A 27823-nucleotide genomic window follows, 5' to 3' on the forward strand; every position below is an offset into this window, starting at 1 on the left:
GATGTCACGGAAACATCTTAATCCATGTAATTCCTTACTTTGATAATTGGCAATAATCAGACTATTGTTGTACATGTAAACGTTGCCATTGCCATAGACAATAGTAGAGAAGCTTCGATGCTATTTCTTCACCAAGACAAAAGACACAGCCTGCAATGATATATAATGCAGATATGAGCTGTATTGCAGTTTTGTAAAGGCTCAGGTTTTTATCACAAAAACATCAGTCACCACTGTCCTTATCTCACAGCAAACTCATGTCACCTTGTACACTGTGCACAGCAACACAGATGTCTGTGATCGGCCACTGTTAGTGACCTGGAAAAAAGTGTGTTTAATGTGTGCACAGAATTTTTCTGAATCTATAATAAGCAGTCTTGTTTTAGCATTAATTTAAAGCAATAGTTCACCCAACAATGAAAACTGTCATAATTTATTTAGTCATACAGGTTTGGAACAATATGAGAATGTGTAAATGATGACATAATTTTCATTTCTGAGTTAACTATGCCCTTAGTTTTGTTGATCTGCTGAGGAAAACAGGACAACTGGTTGACGTTATTTTTTATTTATTTATTTATATAAAGCATTAGTAATATGTTAGCAGCCCTGATCCTCCTGTGCTTATTATTGCCTAATTTGAGCAAGAAGTGTCAGCGGCCAAGCTTGAATTACTCATGTATTAAAACATTTTGATTTAAGCCACATCTGCACCTTTAATCAAGAGTCCATCCCTCCAGAACTGCTCTCCATTTTAGACACCCATCCCATCGTGCACTGAGCCTTTATGACTGGCCACTGTGCACTTTAATTGCCTCTGCTCAGTAACTGATGCATGCTGTCCTGTCACGATCGAAGCAATGTTCCAAATAAAGACTCATTCCTAATCAGCACCAGCAGAGAAAGTAGAGTCAAAGCTTTGGACTACAGCTGCTGTTCAGATGAAGAAGGACATAAGTGCATTGTGGGAGAAGAACTGTCCTCTATTACTGCAGACCTCATATCGTGCTTTTCACACCAAGAGCTTATTGATTCCACCATCCTAGTTCTTCTCATAAGACGAGCTCCTGGTAGGATTAGTCGTGTCTTTTCCATTTGCCTTTTCAAAGCATGATCACTGACCGCAATCACTGACACTCAACAAGCGTAAAATAAGCGGGAAAAGAGCATAATCCCAACTTTTGGAAGTGTTTGAATAAGGCAGACTTCATCTTGGTATAGGGGAGACTTGGAATTGTTCACTGAAAAAAACAAATCTATTACATTTACTGTACAATACCAGCTGTGGTTCCTAAAAATTTACTGTAAAAAAATAGGGTGACCATGTTTCAGGCTTCACGTGATGTAATTTTGATGCCTAGATATTTTACGGTTCACTACCGTTTATATTGTTAAATAATATGAACTTGTTATACTAAACTTCTGGAACTAAAGAAGTCAACTTTTCACTTTAAAATGTATTGTCTATCACTGTAGTAACTACAAAAACCCACATGATGATTTAAAGTTTTTTAAAAGTGTCCCTTCCTGGAGCAATAAATAACACACCTGTAGAGACAGCACAGTGTCACTCACACAAACACAAAACGCCATCAGGGTAACACTAAAATAATGCAAGAAACAGGAACTAAACTACATAAAATATAACACAGAACACCCCAATGTACATAACTTATATTAAAAAATAAGTTGAAATATAACTATTCCCATAAAATATAATGAAATGTGATGGGTCACGCAGGGGCTTCTGGGATTATTGTTTTTCACCGTAAATTTAATGGTAACACTTTACAATAAGGTTCCATATGTTAAAATTAGTTAACAAGATTAGTTAACATGAACTCTTACAGCAATTATTAATCTTGGTTAATGTTAATTTCAACATATACTAATACATGTTTTAAATCAAAAGTTGTATTTGTTAACATTAGTTAATGCACTATGAACTAACAATGAACAATTGTATTTTGATAAACTAACATTAACTAAAATTAATAAATGATGTAAAATATATATTGTTCATTGTTTGTTCATGATATCTAATGCATTAACAAATGTTAACAAATGGAACCTTATTGTAAAGTGTTACTATCACTGTAAAAAATTTAGTGTGATTTTACAGTAAAATGGCTACTAGTTGCATGACTTTCACAGTATTTTACAGTTGTATTTCTACAATTTATTATACTTAATAGACAGCTGTATTCTGTGACTTCACATTGAACAGGTCCAGAAAATTACTGTTATGTAGCAATGCAGCATTGTAGAATCAGTGTTTGTTCAGTCTCACCATCATTGAGATTTATATGCTGAGTGTTAATATCTGTGCGTGCCTGGTTGACAATTTTTTTTCTAAAAGTTAATGAAGATAAAACTATTCATATCATAGACTAGCATTGCAAACATCCCTCCCTCATTTTATTTTTAAAATTATAGTATTTCTTGACTTTCAGTTACATTATACAATGTAGCCTGTATATAGACATGAAGTCAGTCATTAAATTAAACTAATTTTCTCCATACATCACAGTGCAATAAATTCTGCTTTTAAACACAATTGCACCAGCTGGGGAAAAAAAATTAAAATAATTAGAAATAAAGAAGTCAAAGTTCCCATCCAAAGGGAACACTAAACACCATAATGGTGACTTCAAATTAAACACTATTATCCCACAATGCAGTGCGATATTGTAATTTCTTTTTTCACAGATATTTGTTGTAATTTCTTTTTTACTCTGGCATTTTTACATTCTCTTACTGTTAAAATGATGGACATTACACATTTTGTTTGCAACAAATACCTCTACATCCCTAAACTGTGTAATGTGAATTGAACATAGATGCTACAGTGCCACAGCCAAATAAATATTTTGTTGTGAGATGTGACAGTGAGCAACGACAACACTTTCTGTTGAGTTGTCTTCACCTGCTACACACACAATGATTAACATCATACTTTACATTATAGTACAGTTCACAAACAAATCAATTTTATGAGTTGGTTCTTTTAATAAATCGGTCAGAAAGACCCACATATCATTCTTACAAATAATGTCACAATGCAAACAGCAGTTATGTGTGTGTGTGTGTGTGTGTGTGTGTGTGCACGCGCACTGGGAATAAGACAGAGAGAGACAGAAAACAGGAGCAGTTTATGATCTTAAGTACAGAGGTTTAAGCCTAACAAATTTTGAGGTCTTGAAACAACATGTAAAATGAAACTAATAAATTAAATGTTAAATATGCAACTCCTTACACTTCATTATGCTTAAGGCATATTTAATAAGGTAAGGTTGGCATTGGACGTGTCATCAATGTTCCTTAGTAAAAGTCTGGAAGTACGAATGGCAGTCTACCTGCGAACGAGACAGGGATCTGACCAAAAGCACGTACTGTGGTGAGTTCACTGTTGACATTTGCCACATCACACAGCTCCAAAGTGTTTTGTCTGACTGCTCTTCACAATCCATAATTTGTACATTGCTCTTCTGTGGAAATTTAGCCTACAAATTTTACTACTAGTAACACAGAACCCAAGAAAGAAAGAAAATTACAGTACAGTATGTGTTCTGACATGTTCTGTAATTTTATGAACCTCACCCTTCCCCAAACTCACATAAATAATCTTACATTTGTCATGACACTGCTTGTTTCTCCTAATAGCAGATGCAGCACATTGTGGCATTTATTTGATGTATATTTTCGTTTAGAAGATCTGATTTTTAGAAATGTGCTCATCTGCAATCCTCGTCTAAAACATTCCCTGTCAGATGTTAATAAGACAATCAGCAGTTGTTTTTTAGATGTTTATCATTTAGAATTAATGGGAATCTGCTCTTTTTAAGATGTTTATGAGACATTTGTACACAGTAATTAGAATGCAATGATTTACAGACATTCTGAAAACTGTGTGCTCACTGGAGAGATATGCACATTTTTAATGAGCTTGTAAAAAAAGCAGTTTAGGGCTAGGTGATTTATCAAATATTCACAATATTTGCAATGATTTGGTTGGCATTATAAAATTAATCATGACTTGAATATCACAATTATTTTAATAAAAATGGTGTTAAAGTTAGTACTTTTAATTTATTTCTGTGAATTAATTTCATTTGTTAAAATCAATAATGTTCACCGAAGTCTCCATGTGGATTTTTCATGTTTTAAAATGTTTTAGGCAAAAAATATATGTAGGTAAGCATTTACTTTCTGGTGAAATAAATGAAAATGATAGACACTATTGTTTCTTTCTAAGTTCACTTAGTGTTCATTTACCATTCCTTGTATTAATTATTTTGCATTAATCTACTTTGCGACAAAGACTTTTTGGTTGAAATGATGGTTCCTCTGATTGGGAAAACAAAATCACCCTTTAAAGCCATTTCAGAGCAAAAAAAAAAAAAAGATATATATATATATATATATATATATATATATATATATATATATATATATATATATATATATATACATATTAGTATTTTTTTTTTTCCTGCGGCACTTTTATCTGTTCCTCTCTCTTTGAAGTGCCAAGGCCAGGCTACCGGACTCACCAGGACTAATGTATACAACCTGCTTTTTCATTCTACATAAAAGAAAAAAATGGCCCTTTATTACCAAATAAGCTCTCTGTTGTTCTAGGGACACTTTTCTTTAAGGATAACATCTGTGTCTCAGAGCCAATTATCCACTCAAGGTTCCACACAGCTGCTTGCATTCCGTCAAAAACATCAGGAGGAAGACTAACTGGATAGTTAAATCAGATGTTCCCAAAAATACTTTTTTTTTTTTTTATTTCCTCGTTGTAAAAGTCTGTTCACACCAACAGCAAAATGAAAAAACACATTGGTCGTTCATGTACTTTAAAGGAATAGTTCACCCAAAAAATGAAAATTCTGTCATTATTTACTTAACCTCATTTCGCCCCAAACCCATGACTTTCTTTCTTCAGCAGAACACAAAACGATATTTTAAGAATGTCACGATCGCTGATTTCCATAGAATAGCCGTTGATAGTGACTCATTTTAAAGCTTAAAAAAGAACCCAAAAGTGTCATAAAAGTCATCCATTCGACTAGTGCATCAAATTCCAAGTCTTCTAAAGATGTACAGTCACTTTGTATGATGAACACACCGAAATTGAAGTTGTTATTCACACTCAAATCCAAGGCCATAACCATGTCTTGAACACTGGGGACCAAACCATTTTGGGGGTGGGGGGTCACAGGTGTTTAGCTGGAAATCGAGTGAGCTCACAGGGTTCTGGCTCAGAGATCTGTGGACGGTGACAGGCTCTGATCAATTCTGGCCAAATTTCATCCAATCATCCGATAAAGATCTCGTGTTACACGAGGCGAGGATTAAAGGAAGGCTTTCTAAGAAGAACCACAGCATTTTCTTGTTCCAGACTTTGCGAATTTGACAAGAGAGAAATGTGATCGATTCAAGGAGTGCAAGAAACTCTTATATCAACAGAAGGTCGCTTTTGCACTGATGTTCCCAGCCAAATCAAGAATAGATGCTAAGGATGGCCGTAAAACATTCACATGTCCCCAGCAAGCGATGTTCTTCATAAAGTCAATGGAGTGAGTAAGTTATTTTGTGGTACTCACGTTGCAGCCGAGTGGACCGACTCACATTGACTTGACTGTCGAGGAAACTGAGCGCCTTTTTTGTTTCTTTTAGTGCTGGTTCCGCCTAGCTGCTGCAGTTTGTTTTGTGGAGTAACACTCCTTCGGGACAGTGTTGTGGATGAATCTGCACGTTCATTGTGCTTATGCCTCCTATTGGCTGGAGTTTGTTTTGTGGAGTATTTCTTGCAAGTCATTGGAGTGATTAGGTCATTTGTTGCACTCATGTAGCAGTCGAATGGGCCGGCTCACTGAAAATTTGTTTGACTGTCCGAGGAAACTGAGTGCCATTTTTTTGTTTGTTTTTTGTGCTGGTTCCGCCTAGTGGCTGGAGTTTGTTTTGTGGAGGAATACACCTTTGGGACAGATATGTGGATGAATCTACTCATTCTTTGTATTTATTCTGGAGTTTGTTTTATAGATTATCTTTTGTTGTGTAATTCTGTCTCACAAAATTTGTATAGAAACACCAGACTCGAGCAATCCGACGGCAAAGTTGTCGCGGGGGCTCTCGTAGGCCTACATGGACTGTTTGAGTTTAGAGGGACGGACGCCAGTTGGCACTGTCATGCGTGGGGTTAACGCGCACGTTTTTCTTAAACTTTAATTTTTTTCATCAGTCCATAAGATTTACTCTAGAATAGATTTTTTTTATATCTAAGTCCCTCATTTCATCTGTTGTTGATTGCTCAATTGGAAAAGTCTCAGATCATGCCCTGGTGAGTTTAGAGGTGTTGCCACATATGGAGAAAAGTAAGTCATATAGTTGGTGCATTAATGTATACCTTTTGCAAAATCCTGAATTCCAACAAATGTTAAAGGCTGAAATCAATGTTTATATGGAGACGCCTGTGGGCGTGGCTTGATTGTTGGTGCCAACAATCATTCATGCGATTATCTAATCAGCCAATCATGTGGCAGCAATGCAGTACATAAAATCATGCAGATACGAGTCAGGAGCTTCAGTTAATGTTCAAATCAACCATCAGAATGGGGAAAAATATGATCTCAGTGATTTGGACCGTGGCATGATTGTTGGTGCCAGATGGGCTGGTTTGAGTATTGAGTAAACTCTAGAATTTACTTAGAATGGTGCCATCTGTGGATGGAAATGCCTTGTTGACTGATTGTTGGCCAGACTGGTTAGAACTGACAAAGTCTATGGTAACTCAGATAACCTCTCTGAACAACTGTGGTAAGAAGTATAGAATCTCAGAATGCTATTCTGAGATGTGGGTTGGCGCTGTTTTGGTGGCACAAGGGGGACCTACACAATATTAGGCAGGTGGTTTTAATGTTGTGGCTGATCGGCGAATGTAACGCACACCATGAGAGTTGCAAAATTTAGAGGAAAACTGAATGACAATCTAATCTTTTCTAAAGAAATGTGAAGTAAACATTAGATAATCCATAAAATTGTCTCTAAATGCCCACATATTTGGACTATTGGCCTTGCAGTGACAAAAAGAGGAGAGCTTATTCGCTTTAATGGACGTGTGTCTTTATGTCCGTAACTCTCATTTTGATTTTGCATGTCAGATGTGTACTCCTTATATAACTTAAGGAATTACTCTTACTGTAAAGTTGATATTATAAAACAGTGGTGAAATATAAAATCTGGAGTTACGCCTTTCTAATGATGTATAGTCTGTTGCAATTTAATAAGAATTGTATGTAGAATAACATGAAGTGAATATAAACAATACCGATTGCGAACAATTCAGACTCTAGACAATTTAGAGGTAAATAAGGTCAGAAATACCATAAAATTCAAAATTTTATGTTTTGAAAAGGTGGAACTTTTTGTTCTCTAAGTGTACAGAGGTTAAGAAAATAAATAGGGTCAGTTTTGATTTCATACTGACTTTAAGTATGAGCAACCACTATCATGTGAAGTGCTCAGGAACAGAAGGTTTTCTGTTTTCTTTCTAATGCAGTATGAGAATATGTAGAGAGCTGTGAATGTGTTCATATTTCTGAATGGAGTGAAACAACATTGCATCTGAGAGACTTAAGTAAAGACCCTCAACCAACACCACTGAACCTTCAAAACAGATATAAATAAAGCAGAACCAGTCCTGGCACACTTTCACTTCTAAACAGTCTGAATCAGAGCAGAGTTCCTGAATGGCCTGGTACTCCTTTCTGCCTTTCTAGCAAAGAGAGTTTACAGTATGTGGGCTGCAGTATTATATTCACTCAATCATGAATTAATCTGTTTCATTTAGAACATCTTTCTCTGTCATTGAATCATCGCAGGCAGACACATCTCTTTAAAAATAACACTTTTTTCACAGGTTTCAATGACTAGCAAGAGTTGGAGTGGACATTTTTTGTTCTAAGTGTTCCTCTGAACAAAATGTTTATCCTTTTACATTGCCAAAATTTTCAGTTATATTCCAAACTTCCTATCACCCATTTCTTATGTTGCAGATTCGATGTGGAAAATGGCTTGTCGATCGGGCGCAGTCCACTGGACCCCACAGTCAGTCCAAGCTCTGGTTTGGTCCTGCAGGCAAACAGCCAGCGGCGCGAGTCTTTCCTCTACCGCTCAGACTCGGATTTCGACCTCTCACCCAAGACCATGTCCAGAAACTCCTCCACCACTACTGAGCTGTGAGCTTTCATCGCATCCTAAAGCTAAATATGTCATAATTCTGTAAAACTAAGTTCAGGTCATGTGAGCAGTGTGATTTGCTGCTAAATCTATTCAGTAATATTTCTGAGTAAAAAAATATATTCAATGTGAAAAAATTTAACAGGAACTTGATTTTATCCATTGGGAAATGATTGGATCATGAAAAGAGCTCTCAATGACAGGTGGTTGGAGGAAATGGGGATGAAAAGTAAGATGGATTTTTGACTTGAACAGAACAGGAAAGTTGTTTCAGAGGCAGAGCAAGATAATACATTTTGATAAAAGAAAACAAAAAAAGTAAATAGGGTCAATTGTGATTTCACATTGACTTCATGATTTGACTTCATGTTTGACTTCATTATTATTTACTTCTCTTTTGCAGTTATGGGGAGGACATGATTGTAACGCCATTTGCTCAGGTCAGTTGGGTGCTAATTCGGTAAATATACAAAGAACAAAAATATACTGTAATATATAGATAGTTTCAAAAATGTTTAGATGCCATATCAATTTTTATATATTTTAATTGCAATATGTGGCTGTCATGAAGTATGAGGGGTGCATAAATATTTAGACCCATGAACTCAGTATTTGGCAGAAGTACCACTGACAGCAGTTCAAGCTGCAGTTGTTTCTAAAAGGAGAGATTTTGCTTGTTGTGTTTCACTGTAGGGACATGATCTTTACGAACTGCTTAAAGATCACATCCATATAGTGAAACACAACATATATATGCTGGATTACTCAGTTTCTATATTACAGACCTATAGTGAGTTTTTATTTTGCGTGTATGTGTGTGTGTGTGTGTACTGTAGGTTCTTGCCAGTCTACGTACAGTTAGGGGTAATGTTGCAGCTTTAACCCACGTGCAAGACAGAAGCAACAGGTGAGTCTACAGCCAAAACACCCTCAGACAGAAAAGGAAATATTGTAACAGATCTGAAGTTATCAAGACTATTTTAAGACATCAGAGAGAGGAGATCGTCTTGGTTACTGTTGTAACCTCCGTTCCCTGATGGAGGGAACGAGACATTGTGTCGATGTAGTGACACTAGAGGTCGCTCTTGGGAGCCCCAAACACCTCTAATCTTTGAGAAAAGGCCAATGAGAATTAGCGAGTGGAATTTGCATGCCACTCCCCCGGACATACGGCTATAAAAGGAGCTGGCTCACAACCACTCATTCAGGTCTTGTGCTGAGGAGCCGAGAAAAGGTCCCGGTCATTTCAGCGGATAGTACAGCGTTGTGGCAAGAGGGACACAATGTCTCGTTCCCTCCATCAGGGAACGGAGGTTACAACAGTAACCAAAACATTCCCCTTCTGTCACTCACTCGACGTTGTGTCGTTGTAGTGACACTAGGGGTCCCTATAGAAAAACGCCACAACAGCTGGACCGTGTTACATGAACTGCCTATGCAGGTGCAAGCAAGCTGCTGCGTGCGTTATAGCAGGTGCATCAGTCCGCACATAACCTCCCCCAACGCCTTTTCTCTATGTTTTCTCTCCACAGAGTATTAGATTCGGCTTCGACCATGTAACGCTATTACACGCACCGGGGAACGTGTTCTTTTCCTTTCCTATTCATTCAGGGGGAAAAGACCCCGCGGAGACCACATCCTGCCTGAAGGGGAGGTAATACGTCGCGTGGGCTCACCAGCCACACATGGAAGAGGTGCAGTGGTAGGTCCTGCCTGGAAGGGGAGGAGCTCTACAAACACAGCGACCAGGGGCAGAGAGGGCTCTGCCCAAGGGAGACACGGGTCTGCTGAAATAATTCACAGGGGGTTACCGGAGTAACCGGCACCTGTGGAGCACCTATCCCAGTACAGGTCATATTAGTACCTGTAGTGGGTCCGGCTGCGAATTCATCCGCCGCATTCGCGAGCCACAGGGCTAGGGAGGAAGGACATCCAGGGTTCACGGTTTGTGAACTCACATGGGAGAAGAAGCGCATGTCTTCGCCTCATGGAGGGGAAAGGCGCTGTACGCAAGCGATACACCCGGCCAGCTGTTCCGTATTACCAAACTTACCTGTTCGTACCTGACAAAACACGGGACGAAACCGGCTCAACATGGAGATTGTAAAATCTCGCAAAGGTATTGGGTGTTGCCCAGCCCGCTGCTCTGCAGATATCTGCTAGAGAGGTGCCATTGGCCAGTGCCCACGAGGATGCCAGACTCCTTGTAGAGTGTGCTCATATTCCCAAAGGGGTGGGCATGGCCTGGGCCTGGTATGCCAGAGAGATGGCATCCACGGTCCAGTGGGCAAGCCTCTGTTTGGAGACAGCGTTCCCTTTCCGCTGTCCACCGAAGCAGACAAAGAGCTGCTCAGAGTGTCTAAAGCACTGCGTGTGATCCAAGTAGATGTGCAAAGCACGCACCGGACACAGCAATGACAGGGCTGGGTCTGCCTTCTCCCGGGGCAGCCCTTGCAGGCTCACCACCTGATCCCTGAAGGGGGTCATGGGAACCTTTGGCACATAGCCCGGCCGGGGTCTCAGGACCACGTGTGAGTCTACCGGACTGAACTCCAGTTAGGTATCGCTGACAGAGAATGCCTGCAGGTCCTCAACCCTCTTGATGAAGGTGAGTGCAATCAGGAGGGCCGTCATTCAAAGAGAGGGCTTTCAGTTCGAATGACTCTGGCGGCTCAAACGGGGCTCTCTAGGAGGACCATGGGAGATCCCATGACAGAAAGAGGCGTGGCCTAGGAGGATTCAGCCTCTCAGGTACCTGATGATCAAATCGTGCTTCCCTAAGGACTTACCATCCACTGCGCCATGGTGTGCCGCTATGGTGGCCATATACACCTTCAGGGTGGAGGGGGACAGCCGCCCCTCCAGCCTTTCCTGCAGGAAGGAAAGCACTGACCCGACTGCGCATCTCTGGGGGTCTTCACCTCAGGAAGAACACCAACTCGTGAACAAACACCACTTCAGGGCATAAAGCTGCCACGTAGAGGGAGCCCTGGCCTGAGTGATCGTGTCTACCACTGCTGGTGGCAGGCCACTTAGGTCTTCCACGTCCTGTCCAAGGGCCAGACGTGGAGGTTCCAGAGGTCTGGGCGCGGGTGCCAGATGGTGCCCCGTCCCTGAGAGAGGAAGTCCAGGGGAATCTGCCAGGGAGGGGCTGTCGCGAGGAGCATGAGATCCGAGAACCAAGTCTGAGTGGGCCAGTATGGCGCCATGAGGGTGACCTGTTCCTCATCCTCCCTGAACTTGCACAGACCCTAGGCTCACTGGGGGGAACACGTATTTGCACAGTCACCGGGGCCAGCTGTGTGCCAGCGCGTCTGTCCCGAGGGGGGTCCTGTCAGGGAATACCAGAGCGGGCAGTGGGAGGATTCCCGGGAAGCGAACAGGTCTACCTGTGCTTTGCCGAATCAACTCCAAATCAGCTGGACCACCTGGGGGTGGAGTCTCCACTCTCTGCTGAGTGTCGCCTGCTATGACAGCACGTCAGCTATGGCGTTGAGGCTGCCCAGTATATGAGTGGCCCGCAGCGACCTCAGCCGCTGCTGACTCCAGAGGAGATGGCGGGCGAGTTGCAACATGCGACGAGAGCATAGGCCGCTTGGTGATTTATATATGCTACTGTCGCTGTGTTGTCCAACTGGACCAACACATGCTTGCCCCGGATCAAGGGCAATAGCCTCCGCAGGGCAAGCAGTACAGCCAGCAACTCGAGGCAGTTGATGTGCCAACACAGCCGTTGTCCTGTCCAGGAGTCAGCGGCTGCGTGCCCGTTGCACACGGCGCCCCAGCCCAACTTGGAGGCGTCTGTGGTGACCACGACGCGTCTGGACACTTGCTGTAGGGGAACTCCTGCAGAAACGCAAGGTCTGTCCAAGGGCTGAATAAGTGGCGGCAGAGTGGCGTGATAGCCACGCGATGTGTGCTGTGGCGCCATGCCTATCTCGGGACTCGAGTCTGAAGCCAGTGCTGAAGCATCAACCCGAGCAGCGTGACCGCCGCCGAGGATGCCATATGCCCCAGGAGCCTCTGAAAGTGTTTCAGTGGAACCACTGTCCTCCACCTGAATAACTTCAGGCAGTTCAGCACCGACTGTGTGCGCTCGATTGTGAGGCGCGCTATCATCGAGACTCCATGCCGAGAAAAAAGATGCTCTGAACTGAGGAGAGATTGCTCTTTTCCCAGTTGACCCGAAGCCCTAGATGGCTGAGGTGCCTGAGCACCAGGTCCCTGTGTGCGCACAGCAACTTTCGAGAGTGTGCTAGAATCAGCCAGTCATCGAGGTAGTTGAGTATGCGGACGCCCACTTCCCTTAACGGGGCAAGAGCTGCCTCTGTGACCTTCGTGAAGACGCGAGGGGACAGGGACAGGGACAGGCCAAAGGGGAGGACCTTGTACTGATATGCCCGGCCGTCAAAAGCAAACCGTAGGAAGGGTCTGTGACGAGGTAAAACCGAGACGTGAAAGTACGCCTCCTTCAGGTCTACCGCCGCAAACCAATCTTGACACCGGATGCAAGCAAAAATGCGCTTCTGCGTGAGCATCTTGAACGGGAGTTTGTGTAAGGCCCGGTTTAAAGCTTGCAGGTCCAAGATTGGCCGCAACCCACCGCCTTTCTTTAGCATGATGAAGTAAGGGCTGTAGAACCCTTTCCTCATCTCGGCTGGAGGGACAGGCTCTATCGCGCCCTTGCACAGAAGAGTCGCAATCTCCGCATGCAGGGTGGCACCGGGGCGGGTGCCTGGCAAACTGAATCACGCAGCCGAGCTGGATGGTCCTGGCCAGCCATTGCGACGGGTTGGAAAGCGCTAACCACGCGTCCAAGCTCCGGGTGAGGGGCACCAAGGGGACAATCACGTCTAACGTACCTGTGGGTGGGGCCTCGCAGCGGGGGGAGCAGGGGATGCCACGTCGAGGAGCCTTGCTTCGTTTTGAACTCGTGGCTGCGCTGAGGGGGCCCTCGAAGCACTTACCTTGCTCCATGTACCCGACGTTGGGGGGGGGTCGGCGATGGGGGAGGAGGGACTTCTTGACCGTCCTCGTAGCTCATCACAACCACCTGGCCGTGAGTGTGGTGTGGTCGGGTGCGTGAAGGCGGGGGGCCCACATTCATGACATCCAAGTCGCAGGTGCTCAGTGTCCGGTCGCCATGATAACAGCGGTCGTAAACACTGACTGTGTGACCCAAGGAGTGAGGAAACCGCTCTTTTGTTGAAAATGTGGGTACTGTAGCCCGTTCGGGGTGCGGCGAACACAAAACAAAAGGGAACATAAGATTTACCTCCTGGCCCTCCACCGGGGGAAGGAGTGGTCTGGATACCAGCTCCATGGGAAAAACAGACATCTCCCTCCCTGGGTCGTCCGTCTCAGGGGCGCTTAGGATCCTTCCGGGTCCTTGCACCTGGTCATGAGACGGGGGCGTCAGCTTCCTGCGGGGGGCTCTACACAGGGGCCGAGAACTGGGCTCGGGCTGTGGCGGAGCTGCCTGGGCTTTCGCCACCACAGGGGCAAGCATCGGCGAGCAGACAGGGTACGGGATCTTGAGCCGCACCAGGGCACAATGTGCTGTATCACCTCAGTCTGCTTCTTCACTGCCGAGAACTGCTCGGCAAAGTCCTCAATGGTGTCGCTGAATAGGCTGATCTGGGAGATGGGAGCGTTGAGAAAGCGAGCCTTGTCAGCGTCCCTCATCTTGACCAGATTCAGCCACAGGTGGTGCTCCTGGTCCACCAAGGTGGACATCGCCTGAGTGATGTGACCTTCGTCGCCCGGAGGGCGAGGGTGGTCACCGAGCGCAGCTCCTGCATCACATCGGGATCAGGACTACCCACGTGCAGCTCTTTCAGTGCCTTGGCCTGGTGTACTTGCAGGAGGGCCATGTCATGCAGGGCGGAGGTGGCCTGTCCAGCGGCACTGTAGGCTTTGGTTGCCAGAGACAATGTAGTCCTACAGGCCTTGGAGGGGAGCGCTGGACGATCCTGCCAGGTGGCGACATTTTGCGCGCAGAGATGCACCACAACCGCCTTATCCACCTATCCAGGGATCTCCGCGTACCCGTTGGCCACCCCGCCGTTGAGAGTAGTAAGAGCGGACGAGCTGGGAAGTCAGATTAGTGCAGAAAAAGGTGCCCTCCACGACCTCGTTAGCTCGTCGTGCACCTCCGGGAAGAAGAGGACTGGGGGAGGGGGGGGGGCGTGGCTGTGAGCAGCGCCCTGAGCCCAGGAACCAGTCATCTAGCTCAGGGGAGGGTGGAGGGTTCCAATCCAACCCGACACTCGTGGCGGCCCGGGCAAGCATGGCGGTCAGCTTTGCTTCGGCCTCAGACTGGGCGGGCAGACCCGAAAGTGGCAGCCCAGTCGAGTCCTCTGTGTCCGACATCGCCAGTGCGCTCTCCGACGCAGCGATCGAGGACTCATCCTGCTCGCGAGCCCCGAAAGAGATGTTAAGCTGGCTGTGAGGTGAATTACCCGGCGAGACCGTGCCCATGGAAATCCCCAAATCGCCTCCAACGCCAGCCGGGCCGGCCTCATACCCATAGGTAGAAGGCGCAGTGCGGGGGGCGGCTGGAGTGGCTTTCCCTCGGAAGAAGGAAAGTCACGACCACAATGTTACCATGGTCATATTCTCGCAATGAGAACACGAACCATCCACGAACGCTGCCTCAGTGTGAGCGCAGCCCAGACACGTGAGGCAGCGCCCGTGGCGGTCGGAGGCGGAGAGATAACGACCGTATCCAGGAATCACACAAAGACAGAAAGGCATCTTTAAAAAGACGCGTCTTTAAAAAGACGTTCACGTCAATGTGTTGCTCTGATAGAGGAAAATATACTCTTTGCAGAAATATACACTCTCTCAGTAGCGCTGTCGAAGCGCCCAGGGGCGTAGTCTGCACTAAGCGTGCAGAAGGAGAGAAAGCCACTGAAATGCGCCGTATATCCAACAGCATACGCTTCTTTCTGAGGTGAATGGACCGGCAGTGGAATTCAGCTCGCTGACACACAACCGCTTGGCTCCGAAGAAAAAATCTGAATGAGTGGTTGCGAGCCAGCTCCTTTTATACCCGTATATCCGGGGGAGTGGCAAGCAAATTCCACTCGCCAATTCTCATTGGCCTTTTCTCAAAGATTAGAGGTGTTTGAGGCTCCCAAGAGCGATCCCTAGTGTCACTACATCGACACAATGTCGAGTGAATGACAGAAGGAGAACATGTCTGTAGGGGAGCACAAGTACCAGCAAAAAACATATATTAAAACAAGATAATTGAACCCACTGCAATCTTTTTGATCTTTCAAAACTGATTTACATATTTGCCACCCCAGAAAATTCCATCATAGACCGCAACTAATCATTGATGCTCTCAGAAAGATATTTTATGTATGTGGGTTTTTTTTTTCATGCTTTAAAATGTTAATGTTTATTAATTTTATTTTTTCCCTTTATTTCTCTATGTTAGGAGACCATCAGGAACTAACCCTCAATCTGCCTGCAAGACGAGCTTATCGGGTGAGTGAAAACATGAGCTGGGCTAGCCAGAATTGTATTTTAATTAAAAAAAATTTTTTGGCAGACCTCTCATCATCTGACTTTTTACCAGAAATTGATATGATGCAACTGAGGCTTATTCAAACACAGTGTTTCTCAACTAGTTTTCCTTCAGGGCCCAGATTTGATATGTATACATATAAATGTATAGTAGCGACCATGTATAGTAGCGACAATACCAAAATTTTTATTACATGAAAAGGAAGCAAAATAGTACCATGAACCACACAGGCCCAACAAAATGCACAATTATGATCATAACATAGACAAGGAAATGTTTTTTTTTTGTTTTGTTTTTTCAGCCTAGAAATACAATCAGAAATTGCAGCATGTGAGAATAACGCTCCAAACTTTTTTTTTATTCCCAAATTACCTGAAATATCTTTGTACATTTATCATTATATAATGTTACTGTTTTGAAATGTGAAAAAAAGAAATGGAAGATATTTATTTTTCATGAAAAATTATTTGTTAAAAAAGAACTGACGAAGATAATTCTGATCGAATCATTGCTGTTGTTTTTTAATTAATAAAAGGGAATAGTTAAACAGTGTGTGGGTCTACTTCAGTTTTGTTACAGAAGAACTAACAATAACTTTCTGTAATAGTTACCAGTACATATTAAATATATGTTGCTCATTAGTGTTATTCACTACTTAAGTAATGAAAAAAAAAACTAATTAGTGCATTAAAAATTCATTATTAATTATTCGTTTGTTCAATATTTATCTGAATAACCTGTTAGTTCAAAAAAATATACAAGCAGTCGACACAGGAAATAAGCAGTATTTACTTTTATTTTGCTACACTGGTGAAAATAAACATTTTCATATATCAGAATAATATTAGATTTCAAGCGACCAAGCAGTTGAGAACACAGTTATTATACATTATCCAACAAGACCAAAACTGTTCTGAGATAGGAAGTTTTGTTGTTGCAGATGAGACGTATCAGAAACTTGCCATTGAGACTCTTGAAGAGCTGGATTGGTGTTTGGATCAGCTAGAGACCCTGCAAACACGTCACTCTGTCAGTGAAATGGCCTCTAATAAGGTTAGAGTTGTTTAAAACCATTTCAATTACATCATTTAGCTCTTTGTATTGTATATTAAGCATTTTGGGGTACCAGGAGGTAAAACAATTTATTTGCAAGGTCTCTTTGTTTATAATAATGTGTCAGTAACTTCATTTGTGTGTACGTCCCGCACCCCAAAGCAAGGCTGACAAAAGCTTTTGGTTCCAGTTAAAAATATCATGAAATATGCCTGAACCAACCTGACTACATTAACATTATTTGACTACATATTAACATTATTTAACACCACTGAATCAACTACATTAGGTTACACCAATAATACTAATCTTAAGGGTTAGATCAGGTAAAAATAGTCTCTTAAAGGGATAGTGCACCCAAAAATAAAAGTTCTGTCATCATTTTCTCACCCTCATGCCATTCCAGATGTGTATGACTTTCTTTCTTCTGCAGAACACAAAAACATTTTTAGAATAATATTTTAGCTCTGTTGGTCCTCACAATGCAAGTGAATGGTGACCAGAACTCAGAAGGTCCAAAAAGGACAAAAAGTTAAATCCACATCTTCAGAAGGAATATGATAGGTGTGGTGAGAAACAGATCAATATTTAAGACCTTTTTTACTGTAAATCTATAATTTCACTTTCTGGTGTGGAAGTGACTTTTACTTTCACATTCAACCATCTACTGGTTGGGGCTGGTCAAAAGGCCCTTTCCCACATACAGTCCTGGTACTTTTCCCTTAGTAACTTTCTAGATGAGAACTCTTAAGAGGAACGGGACACCCATGGAGACATTTCCCGTGGCATTCGCAATCACTAAAGTAAATACCGTAGTGACATGATGTAGTATCAACCATTTTTCTTGTGCCGTTATTTGCATGTGCAGTTCCTTAGCAACAACAACAACAACAAAATCAACAAAACTGACGGATTGTATCGGAGTTACACTTTTGTTAGGGCTGTTTCATACTAACTCTGGCAGCATCGGAAAACGTAGGCAGCTGCCAGATCAGTTTATGGTTTAAACAACAGCGGTTTTGGATGAACGGAACTCTCTGAACAGTTTAAAAAGCTGTTTACCTTCATCCAGCATTATACAGCCTCCAAAAGGCAGCATTTTCCAGTTTTCGGACACAGGCTGTGTCTTCAGGTTACAGTTTAAACTGGGCATGTGAGCCGCGCGTGCGGTGCTCCGTGCAGCAGCCAGAGTGAGAGATGAGATGAGGCGGTGAAAAGCGCTGTTTAACCATTGAGCACTCGCTGAACTCAGCGGACATGTTGAAAATGCACTATAAACCTATTTATCTACACAATCTTTTACGATAAAGGCTTTTATGACTCAATATAAATTACTGTACTCCCTCATTGGCTTAAAAAAGACGTCTTGATGTAAGTTAATAATGCAGTAACAGGCACGCAATACTTTCCTCATGTAAACTATATTTCATGACGGTTTAGTGCATAATAAAGCTCAATTACCCAGTCTCAGTAAACATCTGATTATTTATATCAGTCATCCCAGGAAAAAGTCAGTAATCCAGAAATCACTTTATTTTCTGTATAGTCAAACAGTGTAGATGCGATGAAAACTCATATAGTGTCTTCCAATGAAGTCACACACACACACACACACACATATGTTGGTGTGGCTATCCTTATGAGGACTCTCCATAGACATAATGAACTATAGATTCTATCCCCTAACCCTAAACCTAACCCTCACAAAAAATTTTCTGCATTTTTACATTTTCAAAAAAACATCATTTAGGCTATGTTCAGACTGCAGGCAAATCTGATTTTTTCTCAAATCAGATCTTTTCAAGCAGACTGTCTGCACTATTAATTGCAAGATTTGCGCATTCAGACATAACCAACCTATCTGCATGGGTTGCTTTGGTAACGACGTAGGTGTACCCACGTGACGTTGCTTTCAAAACAGATGCGGGAAAAATGGAGGTGCATCATCTTGCTCTCCAAATAAGCGCCCTGTCCTGTAGCGGTGCAGAACTCAGAAACAAGAAAAAACTTGCACAAGAAAAACTCAGCGACGGAGGAGACTGGTAAATATTGTGATGTTCCGTGCTGCAGTCATGGCCGGCTTGATTTTCATCATCGTTGTGTGTCACATTAAGAATGACGCAAAAGACCATTTGAAATCCGATTTGAGCAGCCAGAGCGTCCGGACTGAGACGCATCTGAAAAAATTAGATTTAAATCGCATTTGAGACCACCACCCGATGTGGTTTGAATCAGATTCGGAAAAATCAGATTTCATGTGGTTTTTTGCTGTCCAGACTATCTAAACTCATCTGGATACAATCTGGATATGTAAAAAATCTGATTTTTAGTGGCAGTCTGAACATAGCCTTAGTATGTTTTTTATGCGATTTGAATTATGGGGACACTAGAAATGTCCCCATAAACCATACAGCACCTCCCACAGACTCTATATGCTCCAAAAGTATCTACCCTTGAGTAGGAGCTAAAAATGTCCCCTAAAATGGCTTCGAGGAACTATAGTTCCTCAGGTGCGAAAGCGACGAAAAGTACTAGTTCTGGGGAAAAGTACCTAAAACGGGCTTTAGTGCCGCCCGTGGGGAAAGGGCCTAAAGGTGGAGATTTAAAGTAAAAAAGGACTTTTGTGTATGTTGTACAGTACTGCAATACCATGTTAGTATTTGTCAGTACTGTTTTTGTTTGTTAGTTGTAACGATTTTCCTGATGCATGATTAACCCAAGCATGCACAGTGTCTAAATGAGAGGACGTGTTTTCGCAGATACCTTTTTTTTTGGTATAGATCCAGTTAACCCGAGTAACACTGTGATTGAATATTGTGCTGTAGTACACCATGCATAGTGATGGCTGATCATTAATAGTGTTAAAACACTCTTCAGAACTCTATATATTATTTATCCTTATTTTAAACATTTGCTGTGGTTATTACTACACTGCAGTCTGTCTCAGTGTAATAAATCTAGTTCTGTAATTAGAATGTGATCTTTCTGACTGTTTTTATATGTTTGTGTTGTATTATTTTTAGTTTAAACGAATGCTCAACAGGGAGCTCACTCAGCTATCTGAGACCAGTCGGTCAGGAAACCAGGTGTCGGAGTTTATAGCAAACACATTTTTACGTGAGTGACTTTATTTATTATGAAACACTTGTTATATATTTTAGAGCAATATTTGTAATAGGATGTCATTTAGAAAAATATATATATTTTTTTTGCTTTATACATTCCATGCTTTGATTGGTTATGCCTTCTGATTAGGACTGGGCAGTATGGTGGAGCAGTCATCCGACAACTAACTAGTATATTAGTGAGGTAGACGATCTAAAAAATAAAAATAAATAAACTAACTTGAATATTTTTTCAGCAGTGTTTGAAAGGGGATGAATTAGGAGATGCAATCATACTATCAGCATGGTGTAACCATTTGAGAATTTGTGTCTCTAAATTCACAAACTTCCTAACATTGCTTGTGTAACCACCAACAACAAGACAATTACTGACAGACTTCAGATCACCTGCTGTGACGAGGCAGGTGAGGAATGAGGATCTAAACGCAGCTTTAATAACACAAAGATAAAACAAAGGAACTCAGAATATAAGGAAACAAAACACAGGGAACCAAGCACAGAGAATCAAACAATACATGCGAAGACTGACAAAGAAACCAGGGGAAACAAGGGCTTAAATACACAAGGGCAAACAAGGGAACGAGGAACACGTTGGGGAAAACAATCAGGGGAAAACCAATCATGAAAGGAAACTACAAAGGACTACAAAACTAACAGGAAACAGGAACGGGGAACTAAACAAGAATTTCAAAATAAAAGTCTAAGCACAAAAACAGGGAATACGTGACACCTGTTGTGAGCAGTATCCCTTTTATTATACATATTCCATAGGACTGTGATTTTTGTCTAATTAAAGGTCAGTCTGTACTACATTTAATAGTTGGTCTACAACTTTTGGTAGCTCAGCCAGTTTTAGAGTGTATGTACATATACTGTACATATGGATGTCTTACTTTTCCATTGCTTTTTTTTTTTTTAAATCTCGCTCCAAGAGCATTACAATTTTAAGACGGTGTGCCAGTAAAAAAAATATTTGACTTTTAAAAATGTTTCTTGAGACCATCTAGCTGTTTTTGAACGCATCGTATGTGAACGCCTCTGTAAGAAACTTGTCCAATCAGGGCTTATGGCTGACTAGTCAGTTGTTCACACAGCCCACAGACAAGTCGATTCTGATAAAAATGTAATTTTAACATTTCTACATGTGATATCCTCTATGACTGGGTATGTATAATTGAATCTTCATGTCGATCTGAAGTAGAGCAGGGATTTTTACGTCCATTTTGGTCTTTGTGTTTGTGTTGTAGAAAAACAGCACGATGTGGAGATTTTGTCAGCAGCGTGCAAGGAGGAGAAAAAACGACGTCCGATGTCTCAGATAAGTGGAGTGAGAAAACTGAGCCCCAGTCCCAGCCTCCCCCCAACACACATCCCGCGATTTGGTGTCAACACCCAGCACGAGAGCCTCCTGGCCAAGGTGTCCCTCAACTTCATTCTTTAACACATTCCATTATGGAATTTAATTTAGTTGTTGTTCCAGATACAGTACAGGTAGTTTTTGTTACATAAAGTGGACCCAAAATATACCAAATTTATGAGTAGCACTGGACTATTATCATTGTTAGTGCTCGTCGTCTGAGTGAAACAAGCATATTTTTTTCTCTCAAGGAGCTTGAGGACATTGATCGATGGGGTATGGATATGTTTAAGATAGCAGATTATTCTGGGAATCGGCCACTGACAGTCGTAATGTTCACAATTTTTCAGGTAAGACTTCAAGTTTCTCCAGACTACAATACCTGTAGCCCTACTTAATGTATATATAATGCAGACAAAAGCCTCGCTTAACTGGTTGAGTAGGACCCTAGCGATGTCAACAAGGTTATTAACATTAGCTGAAGATATCTATTTTTTTTTTTTTTTTTTTTTACAATTTTGATGAATGTCAAACATCATTTACAAATTTAGACAGTAGTTGGGTTTTTCATTACAACCAGATAAAGAAACATAATACTTAAATAAATAAAATAAAATAAATAAATAAAAAGAAACATCTCCAAGTACAGTAATAGTCTATTTGTTTAAGCACTCTCACTTCCTATCAATTCTATAAAAGAAGTACCATCAAGCTTTTCTAAAAAGTCATAAAACGCTTTCCAGATGGACCAAAATATGTGAAGTTTGTTTTTCATAAAATAGGTAATCTTTTCTAAGGCAAGGCATGAGGTCATCCCATTTATCCACTGAGACATTCCAAGACTTTCTTCTTTTTTCCAAGATCATGCAAATACACGTTTAGCTTCCAATAAGCAAAGAATTAACAACAATCTTTCATACTTGGTGATTTTAAAATTCAAAGGATAAACATGCAATATACACAGCTTAGGGTCAAAAGGAATTTCTTTACCAATTATTTGGCTAATTATATTCAGTATTTTGACCCAAAAACAGTTCACTTTGGTGCACTCCCACATACAATGGAATAAAGTTCCCTTCTCTTGTAGATATCTGTACTTTTGATGCTGACTTTAATTGTAGTATCTGAAGTTTTAACAGATGTTTGATGAAATTTGTATACTCTTTAATTCTCAGGAGCGAGATTTGCTCAAATCCTTCAAAATCCCACCGGACACCTTCTTAACTTTCCTGATGACTTTGGAAGATCACTACCATGTGGACGTGGCCTATCATAACAATATCCACGCAGCAGATGTTGTGCAATCAACACATGTTCTTTTGTCCACACCAGCCCTAGAGGTCTGCATGGTTGCTTTTTGATACATACACATTGACCATGGAAACAAACTTCTGGACAAACCATTGCTAACACCAGGATATATTTGTTTGTGTTTTGAGGATGTGTTCACAGAGCTTGAGATCATGGCTGCTCTGTTTGCCAGTGCTATTCATGATGTTGACCATCCAGGAGTATCCAACCAGTTCCTCATAAACACAAGTATGACAAATCATTAAAATAACTCCAAAATCAATTCAGACCATGTACCCAACACAAATTAATATAAACATACAGTACTGTGCAAAGGTTTTAGTCAATTGTGAAAAATGTTGAATAGTGAGGATGTTTTAAAAATTAATTGCATTTATAATTTTTATTTATCAAATAACTTCATACAAAGTGCAGTGAACATAAACAACATAATCAATACTTGATATGACCACCCTATTCCTATAAAACAGCATCAGTTCTTCATGTACACTTGCGCACAGTTTTTCAAGATTGTTGGCAGATAGGTTGTTCTATGCATCTTGGAGAATTTCTTTGTATTTTGGCTGTCTCAATTGCTTCTGTTTCTTCATGTAATCCCAGACTGACTCGATGCTGAGATCCGGGCTCTGTTGGAGCCATAGCATCTGTTGCAGGACTCTTTGTTCTACTTCTATTCTGTTTGCCAAAGGAATGTTTGGAAATCTAAAATTGATATTTCCTACTAAAGCAGAAGATGTAAAATAATCATATTAAGACAAATGTTTTTGTAAAACATCTAATGTGTAAGACTTTTGCACAATACTGAATTTCAACAATAAGCAGGACCATATTGTAACATGTTGTTTGCTTTTCACACTTTCAGACTCTGAACTGGCTCTAATGTATAACGATGCTTCAGTGTTGGAGAATCATCATCTGGCTGTGGGCTTCAAGCTTCTACAGGAGGAGAACTGTGACATCTTCTGCAATCTCAGCAAGAAACAACGTCAGTCCCTGCGGCAGATGACTATAGATATGGTGATTTGCAGACTTTTAATTATTAAATTGAAAATAATTTTTGTCACATACAGAGTTCAACATCATGAAAATGTGCAGTCGAGAAGAAACACCTGCTAGCAACCAACAGTATAGTGACTTAGCGACCTCATGGCTGTCAATGTGAATGGACCTTAAAATGTCACAACACAAAAACTGTGGATTATTTTTAGGATTCATGGATCTAATATTGCATTTCCCACCATCTCTCCAGGTATTAGCCACTGATATGTCCAAACACATGAATTTCTTGGCTGACCTGAAGACAATGGTGGAAACCAAAAAAGTGACCAGTCTTGGAGTCTTACTGCTAGACAACTACTCAGACCGAATACAGGTGCTAAAGGTCTTGCTCTACCAAAACTAAGTATAGGGATCTGCAAAATTATTTTCAAAATTGACTAGTCAATGGGTTGTCTGAACGATTAAACAACTAGTCATCTGTCTGAATTTCCCGGCTGACATTAAGACAATGGTGGAAACCAAAAGAGTGACCAGTCTTGGAGTCTTACTGCTAAACAACTACTCAGACTGAATACAGGTGCTAAAGGTCTTGCTCTACCAAAACTAAGTATAGGGATCTGCAAAATTATTTTCAAAATTGACTAGTCAATGGGTTGTCTGAACAATTAAACAACTAGTCATCTGTCTTAAAGAAGCCCTGTAAAATTAAGCTGGTTTGGTCTAAGTGACATCAATGAGACATGTTAATGCAGCCCTTCAATAGGGAAACTGACAGAAATTCAACAAATAAATAGGCTTAATAACTGTAACCCTTTATTGCACGAAACTTTAATCGGCTTCGCTGTCTGACAGTCTGACCGTAATTGTCTTAAATTTATTTTGAAGGCATTATTTTATTTTGAAAAGTGTTGCTTTTTTGGCTGTAATGGTGATGCTTTAAAGGGAATTTATTTAGACACGCAACTTCCTGCTGATGGTTGTAGCAAGCTGAAAATCACAGTCAGTTACCAATAAAGTGTCAGCATGATAAAAACCCACTTTGATAAATTGCGTCCAAGGAATTCTAATATACCTAGAGAGAGATATCCATTAGCATTCCCATTCATATCAATGGCTGGTGCATGCAGCTCCAGAAGTATGCAACCTGGATATTTATGTCTTTGCACTCAGTTCCGTAAACTTGTGAGTCAATGACCTAAGCCATGTGACTCTATTTAAAACTCCTTGCAGTAGACAGGGAAAAAAACATTTCAGGCTGTAAAAAAGTAAAATAAAAAATAAAATAAAAAATATTCTGCTTTATTATAGTTAAATGGTTGCAATTTATATGTCGCTTGCAAGAAACTGTATTTAGTCAGAATACAAGGCTACTTCTCCTTTTTGCCCATATAATGGAGTGGTGGTGGTGGTGTATGGAGTGGTGGTGGTGTAGTGGGCTAAAGCACATAACTGGTAATCCGGTTCAATCCCCACAGCCACCGCCATTTTGTCCTTGAGCAAGGCACTTAACTCCATGTTGCTCTGGGGGGATTGTCCCTGTAATAAATGCACTGTAAGTCGCTTTGGATAAAAGTGTCTGCCAAATGCATAAATGTAAATGTAATGGTGTAGTTACAGCATCTTCCAGCAGAAGGTAACTTTGAAGTTAACCACCAAATCCTTGTTCCCAGTACATACACTGTATGCCCACCTATCTTTCTAAGGATCTTCTGTAAGCTCACCTAAAATGAGGTATGATACGAATGGTCGCTTGAACAATGAGGAGGCTTTTGACCCGTAACTTTTCAATCTATTGACGTGTTACCGCAGCCCTGTTGTGAGTGAATTATGATTTTATTTTAAGTGTACAGAGATTCTCTCCAAACGTGCACAGAGCAGCAGGAGCGCTGATCTAAAGGCACAAGCAAGATTCTCACAAGCAAGATACTCAGCTGAGCAACCAATTAGAACATTTGTTTCAGCTGTGAGGAGATATCTGCTAACTGATCAAACTTTCCGATTCAGTATGGGGTGGGACATTTCTACCGTAACGTCTACTGTACAGTGAAATGCTGATGTGGCAGCAGCAGAGTCAACATAATGTGCGCTGTTAATTTACTCCACTGCTAAACATGAAAATATTTATGCACTTAAATACAACTTATGCTATTAAACTTTGTGAACGTTTTTTTGTGAAACTTTGTGTGCTATTTTTTGTTGATTTTCGCAGATACTGACCAAATTGTCAGAGTTGTCCAGTAATTAAATCAAATGTAATTTTTTCTGCCTTTTAATTCTGTCAGTGGAGCATTTTTTCTCATGAGATAAAATAATTTCAATTTATATTTCTTATGAAGAAAACAATTTAACTTTACTAAACACAGTTAAGCACATTACATCAATTATTTGGTGGACAACTAGTTGACCATCCTAATCCATTCCTAGCCACTAGTATTGGCCTTTTAGCTTTAATCAGTATGAGGCAATGTACTTCAGATGTAATCATACTTAGTCTTTCTTCTAAAGGTGCTCCAGAACATGGTGCACTGCGCCGACCTCAGCAACCCCACCAAACCCCTGGAGCTCTACCGACAATGGACAGATCGTATCATGGTGGAGCTCTACAGTCAAGGTGACCGGGAGCGTGACAAGGGCATAGAAATCAGCCCCATGTGTGACAAACACACAGCTTCTGTTGAAAAAACTCAGGTACGCTGTGATAATATTGTTATAAATGAATGTCTCCTATTCAGTATGAATGATTGCTGTGAGTTTAATTTTAATCTCTGTGCAACTGAAGGTGGGATTCATTGATTACATTGTCCACCCTCTGTGGGAGACATGGGCTGATCTGGTCCATCCAGATGCTCAGGACATTCTAGATACATTAGAGGATAATCGTGAATGGTACCAGAGCATGATTCCACGTAGCCCGTCCCCAACACCTGAGGAGCAGGACCAACGGACGACGGTGGGCGTTGGAGGCTCAGCAGGAGAGAAGTTCCAGTTTGAGTTGACTCTTGAGGAAGAGGATGGAGAGTTAGAAGCTGAAGAGGAGCACAGCGAGACGTCAAAGACGATAACCGACATCAAGCATCCATCCATGTCCCCGAGCCTCACGCTTGGAATACCTCCCATTTTAGATAGCAGTGAAAGAGAACTGGACCAAGAAATGACCAACATATCCATCCTGCAGTTAGAAACTTAACATGGTCCTGTTCTAACAGTGCTGCTTCCATTATGTTTCATTGGCCCTGTCCCAAATGGAGCACTTGATGTGGACTTGCAGTTTCGTGGCCTTTGCTCATGCACCTCTGTGAAGACCATGAGACAGTAGGGTGTTTGCGGTCATTATGGACCCTCGATGCACCCTTTTGCCCAGCCTGCACTTGTGTGGACTCTACATCAGACATTTGGAACAGGGCCTTAGTCGCACTCAGGAGCTGGATGGGTTTGGGGTTAAGTTGTTGAAAAGTATTTGTGTACTATAGTGCATAAAAATCATCCACTACCAAAACTTGAGCATCCTGTAAAACCTTTTACTTTTGCCTGTTCTTTTTTAAATCTTTGGAAGTTTATATGACCAAATAAGCCTGTATTTTAAAGCTATACTATATTTGTGTCCCAGACACAGACTTTTGCAAAGGACTGAGGAGAAATGTGTAGATTAAGTTTTTGAGAGTCGCATGGAGAAACAGTGTCTTCCTTTAAGCAACTGTCCATGCCAATTGCAGAGGAAAGTTGATGTACTCATAATGCGAATGTTATGGAACTTTTTCACCAGACTCTACAATATTTATTACAGTTGTGCTCAAAAGTTTGCATACCCTGGCAGAAATTGTGAAATTTTGGCATTGATTTTGAAAATATGACTGATCATGCAAAAAAAACTGTCTTTTATTTAAGGATAGTGATCATATGAAGCCATTTATTATCACATAGTTGTTTGGCTCCTTTTTAAATCATAATGGTAACAGAAATCACCCAAATGGCCCTGATCAAAAGTTTACATACCCTTGAATGTTTGGCCTTGTTACAGACACACAAGGTGACACACACAGGTTTAAATGGCAATTAAAAGTTCATTTTCCACACCTGTGGCTTTTTAAATTGCAATTAGTGTCTGTGTATAAATAGTCAATGAGTTTGTTAGCTCTCACGTGGATACTGAGCCATGGGGAGCAGAAAAGAACTGTCAAAAGATGGAAAAGGATA

The 27823-nt window shown here is 41.4% G+C and overlaps 1 protein-coding gene across 4 annotated transcripts in view; it reads left to right on the forward strand.

The window, feature by feature from the left end:
- The window catches only part of LOC127427639 (cAMP-specific 3',5'-cyclic phosphodiesterase 4C-like), a 130303-nt gene extending 102859 nt beyond the window's left edge, over nucleotides 1-27444 (forward strand). For all 4 annotated transcript variants that reach the window (XM_051675325.1, XM_051675326.1, XM_051675324.1 and 1 more), the window contains 14 exons: nucleotides 8064-8246; nucleotides 8651-8687; nucleotides 9084-9154; nucleotides 15695-15744; nucleotides 16725-16837; nucleotides 19861-19954; nucleotides 21210-21379; nucleotides 21571-21669; nucleotides 22495-22659; nucleotides 22759-22858; nucleotides 23493-23647; nucleotides 23880-24002; nucleotides 26135-26317; nucleotides 26409-27444. In XM_051675325.1, the coding sequence (XP_051531285.1) occupies nucleotides 8064-8246; nucleotides 8651-8687; nucleotides 9084-9154; nucleotides 15695-15744; nucleotides 16725-16837; nucleotides 19861-19954; nucleotides 21210-21379; nucleotides 21571-21669; nucleotides 22495-22659; nucleotides 22759-22858; nucleotides 23493-23647; nucleotides 23880-24002; nucleotides 26135-26317; nucleotides 26409-26816 (1951 nt within the window). In that variant the 3' untranslated portion in view covers nucleotides 26817-27444. The remainder of the gene's footprint in view (nucleotides 1-8063; nucleotides 8247-8650; nucleotides 8688-9083; nucleotides 9155-15694; nucleotides 15745-16724; nucleotides 16838-19860; nucleotides 19955-21209; nucleotides 21380-21570; nucleotides 21670-22494; nucleotides 22660-22758; nucleotides 22859-23492; nucleotides 23648-23879; nucleotides 24003-26134; nucleotides 26318-26408) is intronic.
- Nucleotides 27445-27823: the final 379 nt, after the last annotated feature.

This window comes from Myxocyprinus asiaticus, chromosome 37 (assembly GCF_019703515.2).
Source record: "Myxocyprinus asiaticus isolate MX2 ecotype Aquarium Trade chromosome 37, UBuf_Myxa_2, whole genome shotgun sequence".
In the NCBI taxonomy this organism is placed as follows: Eukaryota; Metazoa; Chordata; class Actinopteri; order Cypriniformes; family Catostomidae; genus Myxocyprinus; species Myxocyprinus asiaticus.